The 21,109-nt window shown below is 40.1% G+C and overlaps 1 protein-coding gene and 1 pseudogene across 1 annotated transcript; both read right to left on the bottom strand.

The window, feature by feature from the left end:
- Positions 1–8,341: 8,341 nt before the first annotated feature.
- Positions 8,342–17,035, bottom strand: LOC132779313 (vomeronasal type-2 receptor 26-like). Its single transcript, XM_060783003.2, has 5 exons — positions 16,748–17,035; positions 15,026–15,895; positions 12,950–13,177; positions 10,934–11,060; positions 8,342–9,243 (listed from the first exon to the last, which is right to left on the bottom strand). The coding sequence occupies exons 1-5, from the start codon at positions 17,033–17,035 to the stop codon at positions 8,342–8,344; spliced, it is 2,415 nt and encodes an 804-aa protein (XP_060638986.2).
- LOC132779835 (U2 spliceosomal RNA) lies at positions 14,651–14,812 on the bottom strand (annotated as a pseudogene).
- Positions 17,036–21,109: the final 4,074 nt, after the last annotated feature.

The raw sequence follows: 21,109 nt of genomic DNA, 5'->3' as shown, positions 1-21,109 counted from the left end.
GGCTTTTTTCCAAACTGAAGAAGGCAGGGAATATTCCAAAATGGAGATCTCATCCCCAGGAAAAAAGGCAGTTTCTAGACCCAAAGAGATACTTTTTAAACCAATAGCTGCAAGGGCTTGCAGGCTGGCTTCCAACTTCTGTTAATAATTAACTTTCAGGGTGCTGCTGCAACCCTGGGGAAAATGCAAAGTGCTTAAGCTCTCCTATCTTGTGGCAAATGGCAAAAGGAAGAGAAATCCAGAGCAAATAGTTATACTGGTATGGGTTTTTTTTTTTTTGCATAAATAAAGGAGTAAAGAACATGTACAGCGAAAAATAAATAGAGGATTTCAGTATTCAAATCCACCCCCTGATTGCAATCTAATTTGATCCAGTTCTTGAATATAAGGACAGCATATTCTACGAAGTGCAAAACAATTATAATAGATTGTGTAATAGGTTCTCACACACAAGGCCTAGTTATTCAAAATCAAAATCATTAATGAGACATTTTAATATATGCATTTACAGAACAAATATTAATAACAGGAATGTGAAAAATTAAGCTTGGATATATGGAGGTGTCTATGGACAACGCCAGCTCTTTGGCTTAGAAATGGAGATGAGCACCCCCCCCCCCCCAGAGTCGGACACGACTGGACTTAATGTCACGGGAAAACCTTTACCTTTACCTTACAGCTAATATAGTCCCACTAACATAAGCTAGACGATTTTGAAAGCCCCATCATAAAGCCAGCAGAGACAGAACTAAAAGGGAGTCTGAGTCCTCCTTGCTTAGAAATATGAACTAATAAAGAGGAGAAAATTACCAAGATAACAGAATTTGATAGTCACTGAAATCAGTGGCTTGAATCTAAATTATGTCAAAATGATCAATTACTTTAGTTTGGATTCATTTACATTGCCATGAAAACTGCATCCAATATAAATGTATGATATAATGAAACACCAAGTGCATACTTACAGAGGTTTTATAGTAGGTTCTTCAGATGGATGCATTATAAATAGTATTGTGTCATGCTGTAAGTACAGCTGAGCCATGATTCCACCAATGATGACTTCCCCAGGAAGATAATACTGATGTTGTGTCAGGACAGGTTCTTTGATCGAACACTGAACGCTGCGGTTCTGTCCTACCACTTGGGACATTAACATTAACAGCAATACCACAAATACACTAATCTTCCAAGACAATATGAAATGTATGTAACCTGTCTCTTTCCACAATGGCATTCTGGGACTTCAGTCTAGGAAAACCTGGTTTGCCTGGTTACTTCCTCTGCAGATTCAAAGCCAGAATGGCGAGGTGTCAAGAAGCAGTAGCTGGACCAAGAGCACTCTGTGTGTATCTATAGCCCATTTCCAGAGAGGACACAGGCGATATGAACAGTAGGTCTTCCTTGTTTGCATTAGCACTGGAATTCTTTAGGGACAGGAAAATAGAAGTAATTATGGAGGGGAGAAAATGACTTTCTTTGGATTGTAGAGTCTGTAAGAAAAGAAAACATGTTTGTCACATCTCAGCAAAAGTTTTCTTTGATATCAGTTTTTGGGAGAACAAGTAAGTTATGGGCTAGGGGACTTTGATTTCCTATGTTGACTCTACAGTATGAATTCCATATCCAAGGTGTACACATTTGGTAAACTATCACGGAAACAGGAATCTGTGGATAATACCAAACCCTGTTGAAAAGAATGTCTATGGTTACTTCAAGTAATCATAGAATTACCTAGTAGGATCTAAAAATTCCTGAAGAGGTATCTTCTCTAGACATTTTTTAAGTTCTCTAGGGTGACTTTGTGGTAACTTCTGAAAGAAGCATACCATAGAATCAATTGCGTAGGTGAAACTGCAATTCATCGGTGATCACTCTTGTCCAAGTAGGATGGCCTTCAAAGTGTAGAGTCTTGGCGGTGGGTAGGTAAGTGACTGTGGAAACCTATTTTTGACCTGCATGTTCTTCCACAGTTTCCAAATAGAAGGCATTCCCAGTCAGAGTTGGCTTTATGCGCCTTCCTCTTGATGCGTTTCTTCCCTTTCACCCTCCATTCGAGACTCTTTGAATTCCACAGCATTGCTGGTAACAGCTGACCTACAGATAAAGCACTCAAGGGCCAGGGCGGTTTACAACATAGATAAATACAATTAAAATACATAGAAAATAAAAATTAAACAAATAATAAGACATTGGATCAATATAAGGTAAAAAAAAATAAGCCAAAGCATGAGTAAAAACTAAACAGTAAGCATTATTTATTTATTTATTTATTTATTTGCGACATTTCTATGCTGCCCTTCTTGTGATGAAGATGGAGAATAAGGTTGGGGCAATTACACATCCCCTTTTGCCCCATTAGTTCTTCCATCTCTTTATTTATTTTATTGTAATATTTTTGTATCTGGTCACAGTCCCACCACATATGTCTAAAAAAGCCAACTTTGCCGCATTTGTGCCAATGTAGTGTTGACAATGATTTAGTTATATGGGCTAATTTAAATGGGTTTCTGAACTATTTGGTCAATACTTTCCTTGTGTGTTTCTCTGGGGCTGATATGTTTAGGTTTTTTTAAATTGAATTAATCCAATGTTCAGTGTTTGACTCATTGCAGTATAATTCCTCTTTCCATATCTCAACTAGTGTATGAAACCCATCAAGCCTTTATTTATTTACCATGTTTGTACCTCACTCATACTTAGGTTGACCCTGAGCAAGGGCTGGGTAAATGACCTTGGAGGGCCGTATCTGGCCCTCAGCCCTTAGTTTAAGGACCCCTGCCTTAAAACATACAATTGGTAAACATTTACATTAAAACCAAAGAATTAAAACATATAAAAACAGTTACATCAATTATTAAAATCACATAGACCACAGTCGTAATCTAGGGCCATTCCAATTGTCATTGCACAGATTCAACATCCATTTATTGCATACAGTTTTTCTGGTCCCATAGACATGTCTTAGCTTTCTTTCTGATGCCTAGAAGGGAAGGAGCTGATTGAATATCACCGGGGAGGGAGTTTCAGAGTCAAGGGGCCACCACTGAGAAGGCTGTCTCTTGTCTCCACCAACCGCACCTGCTAAGAAGGTGGAACCAAGAGCAGGGCCTCCCCAAAAGATCCTAATCATCATAATGGTACATAGAGGGAGATACATTTGGACAGGTAAGCTGGGCTGGAACCATTTAGACCTTTATAGGTTAAAGCCAGCACTTTGAATTGTGCTCAGTAGCAGACTGGCAGCCAGTGGAGCTAGCGTAACACGGGAGTTGTATGCTCCCTGTATGCCGCTCCAGTTAGGAACCTGGCTGCCACCCACTGGACCACTTAAAACTTCCAAACAGTCTTCAATGGCAACCCCAAGTAGAGTGTGTTGCAGTATTTATTTATTATTTATTTATTTACAGCATTTCTACCCTGCCCTTCTCAACCCCCAGGGCGACTCAGAGCAGCTAACACAGGCAACAACTCGATGCTACAATATCAATAAACAACAATATAAAACCATAAATACATAATAGATTAAAAACAGTAATATTAATTATATAATCACATAATCACTTAGCCGTTTCCAATTATCATAACAGTCATATGGTCCAAAGTGCTGTTGTGCCTGCTAGCCAAAAGCCTGGTTCCAAAACCACGATTTTACTTTTTTCCTAAAGGAAAGGAGGGAGGATGCCAATCTAATCTTGTTGGGAAGCAAATTCCACAAGTGGGGGGTCACCACCGAGAAGGGCCTGTCCCTCGTCCCCACCAGACATGTTTGCAAGACCGGTGGGACCGAGAGCAGGGTGTCCCCAGTAGATCTTAAATTACGAGGAGGAACATTGTGGGAGATACGTTCGGACAAGTAAGCTGGGCCAGAACCGTATAGGGCTTTATAGGCCAAGACCATCTCTTTGAATTGTGCTCGGAAGTGGATCAGCAGCCAGTGAGGCTGACATAACAGGGGGGTGGTGTGCTCCCTATATGGTGCTCTGGTGAGTAATCTGGCTGCCACCCATTGGACTAGTTGGAGTTTCTGAACAGTCTTCAAAGGCAACCCCACATAGAGTGCATTGCAGTAATCTATTCGGGATGTAACCAGAGCGTGGACCACCATGGCCAGTAGACTATTCTCCTTTCTCCTTCTTTAATTTATTTCTTCATATCTGATCAAAATCTGTTTCTGGGCTTTCTCTTTTTCCACTCAACCCATTCCATAACAGCCAGTTACTTTGTCTACATTTGTTTGTTTTTTTTTTTTTTGTTTTTTTGTTTTTTATCATATCACAATCTTTAATTGTCCCATCTGGGTTTAAGAGGTCAACAATCAACCTCCTTCCACTTTGCTTTAATTTTTTATCACTTTGCCAAATATCTGTTCATTTTTATTATCTAAGTAGCTTGGGGACCTGGTGGTGCCTGGGTTATTTGATAAAGGCATTGTGTGGCAAGGTTGGTCTTTATCAGTTATTTATGTGGCTCTCAGTGCTCTCAGGAAGTTAGTGAAGGTACTGTGAGTCTTATTGTCCATGGTCCATCCTCCTCCAAACACCGCCAGGATGTAGAGTGGGTCATGGCAGCTCTGTGTGCCAAGTTTGGTCTGCATTGGTCATTGGATGAGGGTCGCAACACTCTCAGGATGTGAGTGAAGGTAATTCAAGTCCCATCATCCATGGTCCATCCTCCTCCAAACTGGACCAGGATGTAGAGTGGGTCATGGGGGCTCTGTGTCCCAAGTTTGGTCTTGATCAGTCATTGGATGAGGGACACAGTGGTCTCAGAAAATGAGTGGAAGTACTGCAAGTCCCATCATCTGTGGTCCGTCCTCCTCGAAACTGCACCAGGATGTAGAGTGGGGTCATGGGGGCTCTGTGTGCCAAGTTTGGTCTTGATCAGTCATTGGATTAGGCTTGCAGCGGTCTCGGTAAGTGAGCGGAGGTACTTCAAGTCTCATCATCTATGGTCCACCCTCCTCCAAACTGCAGAAGGATGTAGAGTGGGTCATGGCGGGCTCTGTGTGCCAAGTTTGGTCTTTATCAGTCTTTGTTGGGGGCCGCAGTGGTCTGTGGGAACAGAAGGGTGTGAAAGTACTACAAATCCCATAATCCATTGTCCATCCTCCCCCAAACTTCACCAGGATGTAAAGGGGGGCATGGGGGTTATCTGTGCCAAGTTTGTTCTTGATCAGTCATTGGATGAGGGTCACAGGTGTCTCGGGAAGGGAGTGAAGGTACTTCAGGTCCCATCATCGATGGTCCATCCTCATCCAAACTGCAGTAGGATGTAGGTCATGGGGCTCTGTGTGCCAAGTTTGATCTTGATCAGTCATTGGTGAGGGTTGCAGTGGTCTCAGCAAGTGTGTTTAGGTACTGCAAGTCCCATCATCCATGGTCCATCCACCTCCAAACTGCACCAGGATGTAGAGTGGGTCATGGGGGCTCTGTGTGCCAAGTTTGGTCTTGATCAGTCATTGGATAAGGGTTGCAGTGGTTTCGGGAAGTGAGTGGAGGTACTTCAAGTCCCATCACCTGTGGTCCAACCTCCCTGAGACTGCACCAGGATGTAGAGTGGGTCATGGGGACTGTGTGTGCCAAGTTTGGTCTTTATTGGACTTTGTTATGGTCTGCAGTGGTCTGTGTGAACCAAAGGGTTTGAAAGTACTACAAATCCCATCATCCATTGTCCATCCTCCCCCAAACCTCCCCAGGATGTAAAGGGGGTCATGGGGGCTCTGTGTGCAAAGTTGGGTCTTGATTAGTCATTGGATGAGAGTCTCAGTGGTCTCGGGAAGTGAGTGGAGGTACTTCAAGCCCCATCATCCATGGTCCATCCTCCTCCAACCTGCAGTAGGATGTAGAGTGGGTCATGGGGGTTCTGTTTGCCAAGTTTGGTCTTTATCGGTCTTTTGGGGGGGCCACAGTGGTCTTTGGGAACCAAAGGGTTTGAAAGTACTACAAATCCCATCATCCTTTGTCCGTCATCCCCCAAACCTCAGAGGACTTAAAGGGAGTCATGGTGCTTATGTGTACCAAGTGTGGTCTAGGTCTTTCCTTTCTTTGCCACCTCAGAATGTGGAATGTTGAGTCTGGCCAATCAGAGATCATATGCAAATTGTACTGCAGTGGCAACCAATCAGATAGCTGCCACAGCCTCAGGCCTTTACCTCTCCTCTCTCTGTCACTTCAGAATGTTGGAATGTTGAGGCTGGCCAATCAGAGACCATATGCAAATAATACCACAGTGGCAACCAATGAAAAAGCTGCCACATACACGTCCGCCCTCTGCATACATGCATAAATACGTACATACATACAAACATTCTCTTTTATTATAGATATAAATATAGATATAGATATAGATATAGATATCCCTATTCGATGTATATCCATTTAATTTCTTGGGAACTCATTTTGCCGTTTTTCCAACATTCCATGGAGGAGGTCCTTTGATCCCCTTAATTTGTTTTAAACACACATACACACACACACTCACACACAAATAAAAGACTGCTAGTAGAGTCAATTTTGAAGAACAACTCAATCCGTTGTTAATGTTTTCAGGGAGAAAGGTACAGCCAGCAGAGGGTCTAACAGCAGCGGAGTAATACATCAGGAACAGTAATGGTTTTTTGTGATTATTATTATTATTATTATTATTATTATTAAAAACAGAAACCATGTTATTGATCAGTCAATTGGCCTTATCAAAATAGACAATATAAACACAAGATATAGTATACATCAAGTCCAAGTAATTTTTTAATTAAAAGTTACTCCTAAAGGGACAATTCTTTGGAATGGTATTATTATTAACAATAACCATCTTTTATGTCCTGATGGAGGTTGAAGTTCAGAGCCAGACATTGGGTTCTATTGACTTGACAAATGTTAAAATTTCTCACCCAGACTGAAGCCCCAAACTAAGTTTTGTAGTTCTTACTACTGGCAACAGCCAAAGGATTATTACTAATACTTATTATTATTATTATTATTATTATTACTACTACTACTATTATTACTTGAGATTCAGAAGGCAGAGAACACAGAGAGAAAAACATAAATAGAGAGAATGTTGCAAAGGAATGAAATTACAGGTACTGTAGGTAGGTAACTAGGTAATCGTTTTCTGAGAATGAGGCTTTTCTGTTTGTTTGCTTGCATTATTATTAATTATTGTTATATTTTAAAGGTATTTTCTGAAGGAGAGGAGGGGAGGAGAAAAGGAAACTAGAGGGTGACTCAAGGCTCTAACAGCCACCCAGATATTTTTAAAGAAAGGCACGCCAAGAGCAAAAAGATGCTTTTTCTTTCTCCCTAGGCTGGATCCAGACACGCCTTCATCCTAGGAAAACCCATGTTTAAAAAAGCAGATTTTCCTGGGGGCCTGTCCACACCCACCCCAAAAAGTGCACGCTTTCTGGGGTGGGTGTCTAAACGTTCTCTCGAGACTAGCCAGAGACAACGTCTGGAGGCCTTACACCCCTCCCCCTAAGCCCCCAGACCTCATAGAAAAGTAATAAAAACTTACTAGACCTCCATTACAAGCCTCGGCAAGCTCTCCCGGCATGTGGGAGGGGGGAAGCAAATTTCCTCCCCCCCCCCCCTTATTTAGCCTGGTAAACTGTGGGAATACTGTCTGGACTGCAGGATTCTGCAATCCAGACACCAGAAATAGTGGATTTATTCCGTGACTTCCAAGAAATCTACTATCAAATTAATTTGCTACAAATCAGGTTTTTTTGGGTTTGTAGCAAATTAATTTGGGACTGTCCAGAATGTTGTCTGGGCAGCCCCTGCTTTATGGTGGGAGTAACTGCAATAAAGGTCCTGTCTAGATGGGCCCCTGGTCCCCAAACGCGTGTGCACCCACCCGTCCCACATGTTTGCAACTCCTGGTCCCACTAAATTAAAAGAACCAAGAAAATAAAGGAAAATAAAGGAAAATCAAAAAGATTCAAGAGAGAGACCAAACCAAGCCAAGCCAAAAAACAAAAACAAAAAAACAAAAACAAAACAAAACCTGAGAGTGAAGGGCAAGGCAATAGGACTGAAGCACCTCTCTAGAGCCAGGACGCAATTGAGAGCAAGGTAGGTGCTTGTCTCATCAAATAGACACAGATTGCATAAGACACATCACAGCATTCTTCTATTCTGATTCGCCCAACAGACAGAGCTCACAGGAAAACCTTGTGCAAGTCAGAAAAAACAAGGTGGCTGTGGCCCTTGCCATTACAGCCAGCTGAACAAGCAAGAAAAGATGGATTGGCCGAAGAGAACTGACAAAACTGAATTCATGCACAAGCCTAGTGGGCACCATTTTTTTTGGTATTTGTATCTGAATAATTGGCGAGTCTTTAATTTCTTCTTTTTGTTACTTGTTCCTTGGTATTCAGCTCAGGCTTCACTAAAATAATGTAGCATTTTGGTGAAAAGATACAGCCCAGTAAACCAAAACTGGAAGCCAAGATAGAAAAAATTTCCACAGCCACCATATTTTTGCCCTTGGTGCTCAGGTATGTAGGAATGAAGCACAGCCAAACACTGCAAAAGACCAACATGCTGAAGGTGATGAACTTGGCCTCATTAAAACTGTCAGGTAACTTCCTGGCTAAGAAAGCCAAAGTGAGGCTGACAAGAGCGAGGAAACCCATGAAACCCAGAAGAGCATAAAGCATACCTCCTGAGCCTTCATTGCATTTGAGTACAATTGTTTGAGTCACTGAGTACATGTCAAGGTCTGGGAATGGAGGAGAGGTGATCAGCCAGATATTACAAATCACAGCTTGGAAAAGGGAGCAGAAAAGAACAATGGAATATGCGAATCGCTTCCCCATCCATCGCCTTATCCTGGACCCTGGCTTGGTGGCTATGAAAGCCAGAATGACCGTGATGGTTTTGGCCAAAATGGAAGAAAGCGCCACTGAGAAAATCATGCCAAAAGCAGTTTGTTGAAGGAGGCATGTCACCTTCCCAGGTCGGCCAATGAATAGGAGAGCACAAAGGAAGGAAAGCAGGAGGGAAGTCAGGAGAATGTAGGTGAGGTTCTTATTGTTTGCTTTGACAATGGGAGTGTCCCTGTACATCATGAAGATGCCCAGAATGAAGATTGTGATGAGAGAAAATTTGAGAGCAAACACAGTTAAGATGATCCCCAGGGGCTCTCCAAAAGACAAGAAGGTGATTTCTTTAGGGAGACATTCATCCATGTAATCATTTGGATATTGATATCCAGGGCATTCAAAGCATGCATCCATGTCTGAAAAAGAAAAGAAAGCTTTGTTGGAGCATGTAAAAACCAGTTGGTGAATGTGTTAGCTGAAAAATGCAAAGCATGAAGCTGATTGATTGGGCTACGGCTGAGAAGCTAGCTGAGCCTGGGAGTTTTGGCAGCAGTTACATGTTGAGGTTTTCTGTGTAGGAGCTTACCAAGACAGTATTTTCTTCTTCTGGGCTGCTAGAAGAAGATCCTTCACATGCACACCTAAGGACCATTTGAATCCCTCTTAAAGGACATTGTGTGAGTCAATGCAACTGTTCACATGCCTGTATATATGTTGCTCTGCAAGAGTAAACACCTTATTCTTTACTGTTCATTTGCATGGCATATATTTTCTCTAGAAAGACAGGATTGGTAAAGAGGTGAACTATGCTTTACCTTTGGCCAAATAATCTGTTTATTGGAAGTCACACAGCTTGTTTTTATCTGTAGCCTTGTTGCATCTGCTGGATTTTAAATTGGTAGAGTTTATATTAGTATGCAATTTTAATGTAAATTTAGGCTGTTTTATGCAAATGTATGTTGTTTATGTCAATGTATGTTGTTTTGTCATGGTACTATTGTATGCTTTTTATGAGCTGCCCTGAGTCCTTTCAGGTAATGGTGGTGGGGTATAAATAACTTCTTCTTCTTCTTCTTCTTCTTATTCTTCTTCTTCTTCTTATTATTATTATTATTTAAAACACAACAAGATTAGCACATAGCAAACAAGATCACTATGCTGGTTGTTGTATTGGGTCACACGTTGGATATTTCCCAAGTGTCTAGGACTATGTGATGTATCGGCTAATGATGATGATGATGATGATGATGATGATGATGATGATGATGATGTTTTGTGCATTGAACCAAACTGTCTCAGTAACTGAAAACCAAGCCAATATCCTTTCAAATGCATTGTATTTGCAAAAAGACATAATCAAGTATGATCCCAAATTCAGGGTTCAATGTGTAGAAAGAAAACTCATCTCCATTGATTAAGGGTTCATCCAGACTGCAGAATTAAGGCATATGATGACAGCACTTTAAGTACAATGGCTCAATGTTATGGAATTCTGTGAGGTGTAGTTTTACAAAATCTTTAGCCTATACCAAAATGCACTTTTGAAGGTGGAAAATTGCACAGTGAGGTGGCTGTACAAATGGATTCTTGGCAAATGTAGATTCAACACCTGTTTAGAGTGGTCAAATTTGTAATTTTGCTAAGCTCTTTGGAAGAATACTCTGGCTATGAAGAATAATCAGGGTGTAGTCTACTTAGTACTTACCCTTCTTTTGCCAGAGTTTATTCCTCAGTTCAACCAAATGTGAAGTCATATTTGTGTTCCACTGAGAACATAATTAGATGTAGCCCAGCCACATACTTTTCAATGGGACCAAATTAGATTGCACATGAAAAATTAGAGAATATGCTACAGTTTAATCCCCTGTCCTGACTTGTTGTAAACCGCCTTGAGTCGCCGATAGGCTGAGAAAGGAGGTATACAAGTATAGTAAACAAATAAATACATAAATAAATCCATCCACAATTCTTATACCACACCAGACATAGCTAACTGGTAATAACTGGAGAACATTTTCATATTGTTCATCTTTTGAGAATCAAGTTTCTGGAATGGAGATATGATACCTGATTCTACCGACAAATACAGAATATTATGTTTCCTACCTGTCTGGTTTGAAATCTTGCCTTCTGGACATGACAAGCAATTATAACAGCAAAATTGTTCTCCTTCCATCATTCTTTTACTAAAACCCAACAGGCATTTTTCATTACATAGAGAGAGAGGCGGCATCTGCCCATTTAAAAATAACAAAAAGGCAGGAGTTAAAGATTGTTTTGTTCTAGAATAGGAAAATAGTGTGAAACATGTCATTTATGCAATGAACACCAGGCAATTTGAAGTTGTTTTTCCCCTCCATTTAAGGAGCGACTTGAGAAACTTCAAGTCACTTCTGGTGTGAGAGAATTGACCGTCTGCAAGGATGTTGCCCAGGGGACAGATGGATGTTTTATCATCCTGTGGGAGGCTTCTCTCATGTCTTTGCGTGAGAAACTAGAGATTACAAATTGGAGCTCACCCCATTCCCTAGATTTAAACCACTGACCTTTTGGTCAGCAGTCCTGCTGGCACAAGGATGCAACCCATTGTGCCACTGCAATTAGCTTTGGTCTAATAATATGTCAGTAGTGTTTGCAAAGAAAAGGCATGCTTACAAGAGAGATTAAAACCTGTGAAATAGCCATCCTTGGAGGGTTTTTTTTTTTTTACTATACTATTCTACATTTTACATTCACCTCACAAACCAGATTTCCCTTTTTGTTTTTGTTTTACCTTAAATAAATATTTCCAATTTCTTTTTGCAAGTAAATAAAGACATTTAGTTATTTCTGGTCTTCCAAGCAAAAAAAACTTCAGTAACAGCAAAGTTTTGATACTTTGTTGTGATTACTTGCCGTATGAGTTTCAATGGATATACTCCCAAATAAGAAGATACTCCATTAAAATGGTTCAAAAGTCATTATAGAACTGGGGAGGGGGGCTTTGGTGCTTCATTTCAAAAGCATTTTTAAAGTATATTTAGTGAAAAATTCATTACTGTAACAAGGCTAATGAAATTTTGTTACTATTTTGTTACAGTAATTGGGCATAATTAAATTACTATCATTGCGGAAATTTTAGGGACTCCTATCTCCCTCATTTTTAAAGTTATTGCAGTGAAACTTGCAACACTGATAGAACACATTTACCATTGTTAGCCCACCAAATTTCAAAACATTTCACTTATCCATGGAATTTTGGTGAATTTTCAAAATTTATCCCCCTGGTGGCACAATGGATTATTCTTTTGAGCTGCTGAACTTGCTGACCGAAAGGTTGACAGTTCAAATCCAGGGAGCGGGGTGACCTCCCACTGTTAGGCCTAGTTTCTGCCAACCTAGCAGTTCGAAACATGCAAATGTGAGTGGATCAGTAGGTACCGCTTCTGCGGGAAGGTAACAGCACTCTATGCAGTCATACCGGCCACATGGCCTTGGAGATGTCCATGGACAACATTGGCTCTTTGGCTTAGAAATGGAAATGAGCACCACCCCCCTGAGTCAGACATGACTAGACTTAATGTCAGAGGAAACCTTTACCTTTACCTTACTTCACTTATCCACATATTTTGAGTGAATTTTCAAAGTTTTTATAAACAATCTTTTTTTAATAATAAAGAAAATCTGTTTATATTTTGAAAGTGTTATTTCCTGTTTAATTATGTAGTCTTTGCTTTGAAAGTAGTTGCTCCAGAAACTTTTTTGTGTGTGTGTCAGAAACTTTGTTAAATTTCTGGTGGAGACTCAACAAAGCTCAATGTGCTATGGGGCGATGCCCATTGCGGAAAGACAAGGATTTTGCAATGTAATAAACTTTCACCATGTATTTATAACAGAACCAATTAAGAACAGTAATTTATAACCCAGGAACAGAAATCAAGGGACATCTAGACTGACCCCCCTTCTTCCGGCCAGAAAGGCACCATCCAAACACTCCTGACATCCAATTAATATTCTTCCCCTATTGAGTTGGGGGGGGGGGCACAAGGCCCATCCATTTAGGTCATTAGGCCATCTCCAACACTTACAAAACAATTTTCATCACAGTAGAAGTATCTGGCTTTTCTGTGAAAGTGAACTTACCTGGTCGAAGATGCTGGGCCACACAATGGCATCCTCCTGAATGGTGAACATCTTGTCTGCAGGACCCTGAGGTTCCATTGTACCAACTTTTATTCTAACAAAAGACTCATTTGGGAATGTGACCCAGTTCAAAATATCAAAATGTGTTAATAATTCCCCATTTTGATTGAAGGAAATCTCTTCCCCAGCATTATTGTTAAATGCAACTCTTCTCAGAAACCGGTGGATCTAAATGAGAGTATGAAGGAAATTATGAAGAGGCCCACATAAAAATAAATAAATAAAATAAATAAATATAAATAAATAAATAAATAAATAAAATGATGTTTTGTACTATCAGGCACTAACTACCTCTGCAATGTGCAACAGCACTTTCTTGCTCGTGTCCCTATTCACAACTGAGTCATTACACATTGGCTCCCATTTAGTATCTGTCCCAATGAGCATAAATCCCAATGTGCTATGATCATGTTTCTAGCTCTCTTGTGCAGTCATGTCACAACAATATCTTGCTGAATAGGAATGAAATGAAACTGCTTTGTTCTATTTCCCACATATGTAAGTACTTTTATGAAGGCATACATCTCCACTTGAACTCTGCCTTGTTAAAACCTTTGTGTCCATACTTTGATTGATAATATCATGAGTGGTACCAAGCTGATATATGCTGCATATAAACCAATTGATATAATTTAATGTGGAGGCCCCGGTGGCACAGTGAGTTAAACCACTGGGCTGCTGAACTTGCTGACTGAAAGGTCACCAGTTTGAATTCAGGGAGTGGGGTGAGCTCCCGCTGTTAGCCCCAGCTTCTGCCAACCTAGCAGTTCGAAACAATGTGAGTAGATCAATAGGTACCGCCCCAGCAGGAAAGTAACGGTGCTCCCTGCAGTCATGCTGGCTACATGACCTTGGAGGTGTCTACGGAGAATACTTTACAATTTAATACAAAACACTACATGTTATTATTTATCTATAGCATGGATTCTCAAATTTTGAAAGCCACAGAACCCTTTTTGAAGGAATAGTTTCTTGTGGAGCCCCAAGAAACTTATGGACACTTAGGGGCTGGATTGCATTTTTAAAATTGACATACAGTCTGGAACAGTGGCAGGTGGATGGAGAATGTTTGTGTGAACTAATTGAAAAAAAAACATGAACAAATTCCTATGCACACTGCACATATTTTGTTTGTGGAGCAAAAAGAAAGAAAGAATATTCAAAATGAAGACATGGAAATGGAAGACCCCCGGGGCCATCCAATCTAATCGCTCTCTGCCCTGCAGGAAAGGCAGAATCAAAGTACGCCAAACAGATCACCATCCAGCCTTTGCAATAATAATAATAATAATAGGATTTAAAGATAGAACTACAAAGACTCTGGCACAAGCCAGTAAAGGTGATCCCAGTGGTGATCGGTGCACTGGGTGCAGTACATAAAGACCTTGGCCTGCACTTAAAAACAATCAGTGTTGAAAAAATTACCATCTATCAGCTGCAAAAGGCCACTCTACTCAGATCTGCAGACATTATTAATTGATACATCACACAGTCCTAGACATGTGATCGAAGACAAAAGCCAGCATAATGTTCTTGTTTGCTGTGTACTTATCTTGTTATGTATCAAATAATAATAATAACAATATGATGTTGATGTTGCAATCCCAAGTAACAGCAGAAACTGGAAAAGCTGACACTATATGAGGATTTAAAGATCGAACTACAAAGACTCTGGAACAAGACAGTCAAGGTGGTCCCAGTGGTGAATTATTAAACTGCAAAAATATGATTTTGCAGGACATCTTGCAGAACATTTTGCAACAGATACTACACTTGATCTTAGCCAAAAAGCTGAGAAGCAACAGTGTTTCGATGAACATCTCTTAGAGTCTCAACCAATTCAACATAGTTTGTGGCAGCTGCAAAAATGAAGTTTCTGAAATATAACAACTACTTTCAAAGTAAATACCACACAATTAAACAGGATATTACACTTTTAACCCAGGAACAGATTTTTTTTAAAAATGTTACATGATGCTATTCAACCAATAAAGTCTTCTGCATTAGTGAGAGTACCTGCCATGGATGTATACTCCAAAGTTCCTTTCTTCTGCCATTCAGCACTGGATTGTGCTTGAATTTGGATGAATACATGGCCTGCAAGGCATGAGCAACTGCATAGACAGCATTGTAAACACTGTAGCTATGGCTGGTCATGCTCATTTCAAAAACAGACACAGGAAGGGTCTCTAGCTTCTCCTTCCAAGTGCAGGGTGGCTTATCTTCATCATCTTCCTTGCCCAACAAGCGATCAGACAAAGAGCAATTAAATGCCTCTTCCCAGAAAGCCCACAGAAACTTGTCTTCTTTTTCTAAGTAAGGGTTTCGTGTCTGTAGAAACTGTTTGAATCCTAAAGGTTCTTCTGAATGAACTGCAAAGGATAGAGCCCCATGAAAGAAATGTACACTCATGTCTCTATGATGAGAAAGTGATGCAAACTCCATCTGAACTGTCATAACCCACACTTTTGGCCTCCTTTGCAGGAGTGTACCAAACAATTCTACAGTATTTCCTATGAATATTATTGCCATAACAGTATGAATTTCACCATGCACAACTGCCACATTGGCAGTAAATGTAATAAGAAACAGGATGATTCCCTTATATCCATCTAGTAATTTACCACTTTCCCCAGAAAAGGTAATTTGGGGCAACCTTGCTACAAATTGAAAGCAAATTCCTTTCTGAGCAAATGTGGGAAGAACATTTTGTACAAATCCCTCTCCAGTATCATCATCCATACAAACTACGCCAATCCATATCCAGTCGAAATGCAAGAGTAACTGGACAAGCCCTTCATACTGATAACCAATGTTTGGGAACATATGGTGGAAGAAATGGCCTTGTACATCATTATTCACCCCAGGAGATGATCCAAAGATGAGCTATAAGGAGAGAGAAAGAAAAAATAGAGAGGAACTGAAGTGATATCAAACACAAATACCAATGAAATATGAATCAAAAGTTTCTAATTTCTTCAACCATTATATTAGCTTAACAAAATATTATTTTATTTATCTTAATACATAGGAATGTTTACACTACTTTTGTAAAACTTGACTTTATATCACATCTGGTCCTCCAGATATTGCTGGGCTCCCAATCAAACATAAATACCACTTAAATATGAACCAAAAGTTGATATCAAAATCCACAAATACTTAAATCTCATTATATACAAAGGAGTGATAGAATAGTATATAAAATGGCCAAAAAAACCTCCAAAGTTTGCTATTTGGATATGTTTGGGAGCTGTTTGTATTATTTGTACCCATCACCCTTCCTAGAAACACTGCTATAAATGTAGGACAATTTTAAGCAAGTCTCCAAATTGCATTAAAGTCTCCAGAAAATTATATTTCTCCCTACAGTCTTTGTCTCTAATTTCTCTCATGGACTTCTATTTGACATAGGTCACACATTATTTGTCTTTGAGAAGGAATCAACTGCAAATTATTTCTACATTTTATATGATTAAATGCAAAGGATCTGATTAAAGACCTAATCACACTAGAGAATGAATCCACTTTAAATCCGGTTGCTGCCTCCTGGAGAATTCTGGGGTTTGTAGTTTAGGGAAGCGCCTTTAACAACCTCACTGTGAAGTCTTGGCTTGGCCTTCTTTTCTCCTCTGCTTTAGTTTCCCCTGTTTATAGGTCTTCCCAATAGAGTAGATACCTTCCTTTGTATTAGCTTTTGGGTGGAGCTTAAAATCCTATGCTTTGTACACATCTTACTTGTGACATCTTGTACATATACAGGATCGTTGCCACGTGAAAACAATAGTCAGTATTTGGCCCCGCAATCACCGCTGCTGGGAGATTCTCAATGCCACATTTGTAATTGGCAATGAATTGGTGCCCTCTAGACAACAGTTCCATTGCAGCAAGATAGGACCCACTTCCACTGAAACCATTGTTATAGATGTGGAAACCCAGGGTGACATTGGGCAAGAGGTGCTGGTTTTCATTGATCTCCTTGACAGCAAACACAAAGGCCACGATGTGCTGATAGAGTTGTGTCATTAGCCTGTAAGGAGTGATATTTACAATGTAAACTATCTTCTTCAAATGAGAGCATTTGTTCCTGTTCATCTACATGCCTCTTCCAAAGTCTAGCGTTACTTTGGATGCTACTATAAGTTCGTGAGCATCTCTCAAATTCTATTGTTCCATATATATTTTTACTCCGATTATTTCTGTTGCAGGTTTTGAAAAGGAAATGCATTGTAACAACTGTCAAACCACACGAAATGCTGCCCTGAGTCCTTTTGGGGAGATGGTGGCAGGATACAAATAAAGTATTATTACTATGATTGAAACAAAAGCACGGTATGTCACAGCAAATGAGATTTCGTATCACAAAATCACAAGTTGAACACTTCCCAAGTGTCTAGGACTGTGTGATGTATTTTCAAATGATGTGCGCAGATCCAAATAAGGTATTATTAAAAAGGTAAAGGTAGTCCCCTGACATTAAGTCCAGTCATGTCTGACTCTGGGGTGGTGCTCATTTCCATTTCTAAGCCGAAGAGCCAGCGTTGTCCATAGACACCTCCAAGGTCATGTGGCCGGCATGACTGCATGGAGCGCTGTTACCTTCCTGCCGGAGCGGTACCTATTGATCTACTCACATTTGCATGTTTTCGAACTGCTAGGTTGGCAGAAGCTAAGGCTGACAGCGGAAGCTCACATCGCTCCCCGGAATCGAACCTGCGACCTTTCGATCAACAAGCTCAGCAGCTCAGTGCTTTAACCCATTGCACCACCGGGGGCTCCTTGAGGTATTATTACTATTATTATTATTATTATTATTTGATAAAATCTGTTAAAAATTATCCATATGAATTATATTTTTACAGCATTATATTTGCCTAAGAAAATGCTATACTGCTGGGTGCTTAAACTCTACCATCTCATGGCAAATGGCAAAAGTAAGAGTAATCCAGAGCAAAGTATTACATGTTCTTATGCTTAAATAAAGGAGTAAATAACATGTACAATGCAAAACAATAAATCAATAAATAAAGGATTTCCGTATTCCAATCCAACCACTGGTTGCAATATATTTTGACCCAGTTCTTGAACAAAAGGACAGCATATTCTAAGAAATTCAAAACAATTATAATAGGTTATGTAATAGGTTATAATACACAAGACCTAGTTATTCAAAACAGAAATCTTAAATGAGACATTTCAATGTATGCATTTACAGAACAGAAGCCAAAATGAATATTAGACTATTACTAACAGGGATATGAAAAATATTAGGCTTAGATGTATTGTACTTTGCGGCACCGTTCCATTAATACAGTGTTTCTCAACCTGGGGGTTAGGACCCCTGAGGGGTCTCAAGAGGGTGTCAGAGGGCTAGCCAAAGACCATCAGAAAACACAGTATTTTCTGTTGGTCATGGGGGTTCTGTGTGGGAAGTTTGGCCCAGTTCTATCATTGGTGGGGTTTAGAAGATTGTAGTTGAACTATAAATCCCAGCAACTACAACTCCCCAATGTCAAGGTCTATTTTCCCCAAACTCCACAAGTATTATTATTATCTTATTAACTACATTTCTATACTGCTTTTCTCACTCCTGGGGGGACTCAAAGCAGTTTACAACATAATAAATGGCAAATTCAATGCCTCACATATATATAAAAATATCACATATCTAAATCAATAACATATAACTGTAGATAAAAACCGTTAAAACTATAAAAACATCAAACATAGACATAAATATGAAACGTATTATTGCGGCAATTAACAATGTAGACCCCTTCTCTTCTCCCCCCACCTGACTCCCCAACTCTCTCTCCATAGCATTTCAGCCCATCTTTTTACCCACCCTGCTTTCCCCACATCCCAACAGACACAAAGTTATTTAAGTACAGATTGAATACAAAATGGGAAAGATAAAAAAAAGGCCCAGGCCTTCTTGGGGGATGGTAAATGTGATATGAGGTCCTTGGGGCGGGCAGAGGGAGAGTCTTATCTGATGATGGTAGTAGGCTATTGATCAGTTTTGTAAAAGTCCAGAGGAACCTAGATTTTATCAGTTGTGGTGTCATAAGTCAGGTGTGAGCTATCACTTTCCAGTAGATTGAGGATGGGGAAGGGCAACAAAGTGCAGCTGCCCCTGAGGAGCGTTGGTGTGTAGGCTGCACCTTCCACCCTGGAGGAGCTGAAGTCTCCTGGCCTCCTTTTTTTTTTTTTTTAATTATATTTTATTGCATTTTACATTAAACACAGGTAAGGAAGGGTATGGTCCGGGTGAAGTGGGGGATGGGAGGGTGGAAAGGAGGGGAAGGAAGGGGCTGGCTTAAACTAGAGGGGGGGGCAGGTTAGGCTGGGATAGTGAGGGGGGGGGAAGGGAAGTGGGTAGAGGTTTAGGGGAAGGATGGGAGGGAGGGTGTCGATGGCTTCCCGCCAGTCTTCCGGAATCATTCACTGATGAATTGTGATCTTCTTTCTGGCCTCCTTTTCACCTCCTCCTTCATGCCAAGTTTGGTTCAGATCCATCATTGTTTGAGTCCACAGTACTCTCAGGTTGTAGGTGAACTACAACTCCAAAACTCAGCGTCAATGCCCACCGAAACCCTTCCAGTATTTTCTGTTGGTCATGGAAGTTCAGTGTGTCAAGTTTGGTTCAATTCCATCACTGGTGGAGTTTGGAATATTCTTTGATTGGAGGTGAACTATAAATCCCTACTCCCAAATGACAAAATCAATCCCCCCAACCGCACCAGTATTCAAATCTGGGTGTACCGGGTATTTATGCCAAATTTGGTCCAGTGAATGAAAATACATCCTGCATATCAGATATTTACATGGTGATTCATAACAGTAGCAAAATTACAGTTGTGAAGTAGCAACAAAAACAATTTTATGGCTGGGGGTCACCACAATATGAGGAATGTATTAAGGAGCTGCGGCATTGGGGAGGTTGAGAAACACTGCACTAACATGAGCTATAAGATTTTGAAAGCCCCATCATAAGGCCAGCATAGCCAGAAGGAAAAGGGAGTCTGAGACCTCCTGACTTAGAAGTATGAACTAAGGAAGGGGAGAAAATTACCAAGATATCAGAATTTATCAGTCGCTGAAATCAATAGCTTGAAACTATATTATGTCAAAATTATCAATGACTTTAGTCTGGATTTATTTACATTGCCATGATCATACATTAGCAGGCTAATTGAAAATTGTTTCCAATATTTCTTATTTATTTATCTACCACACTTGTACTCCGCCCTTCTCACCCTGTGAGGGCAGCCTCACAAAAGCAACAATACAATGTCGCATATAAATAAACATAACATTGATAAATAAACAAATGCATTCAAACCAACCCAATTAAAAATGTAAACATTAAAACATCAATTATAAATATATCATATATTTATAACACAATATAAATGTATGATATCATGAAATACCAAGGACATACTTACAGGGGATTTATAGTAGGTTCTTTAGATGGATGTGTTACAAATAGTCTTGTGCCATGCCATAAGTATACCTGAGACATGATTCCACCAATGATGACTTCTCCAGGAAGATAATACTGATGTTGTGTAAGGATAGGTTCTCTGATGGAACACTGAACACTGCGGTTATGTCCTACCACTTGAGACATTAACATTAACAGCAATACTGCAAATACTGTGATCTTGCAAGATAATATTAAATGCATGTAACCCGTCTCTTTCCACAATTGCATTCTAGCAATTTCCCTCTGTCTAGGAAAACCTGATTTGACTGGTTATTTCCTCTGCAGATTCAAAGCCAGAATGGTGAGGTGTCAAGAAGCAGTAGCTGGACCAAGAGCACTCTGTGTGTATCTATAGTCCACTTTGATAGAGGGCACAGGGGATTTGAACAGTCGGTCTTCCATAACAATTGTTTGCATCACCACTGTAACTCTTTAGGGACAGGAAAACAGAACTAATTATGGAGGGGACAAAATAACTTGCTTTGGATTGTAGAAGAGAAAACATGTTTGTCACATCTCAGGAAAAGTTTTCTCTGATATCGTTCTTTGGGAGAACAAGTTAGTTATGGGCTAGGTGACTTTAATTTCCTGTGTTGACTCTACAGTAT

Source organism: Anolis sagrei, chromosome 6, assembly GCF_037176765.1.
Source record: "Anolis sagrei isolate rAnoSag1 chromosome 6, rAnoSag1.mat, whole genome shotgun sequence".
In the NCBI taxonomy this organism is placed as follows: Eukaryota; Metazoa; Chordata; class Lepidosauria; order Squamata; family Dactyloidae; genus Anolis; species Anolis sagrei.
Note: the sequence above shows the minus strand (reverse complement) of the source record. Positions and strands in the feature narration are given on the sequence as shown.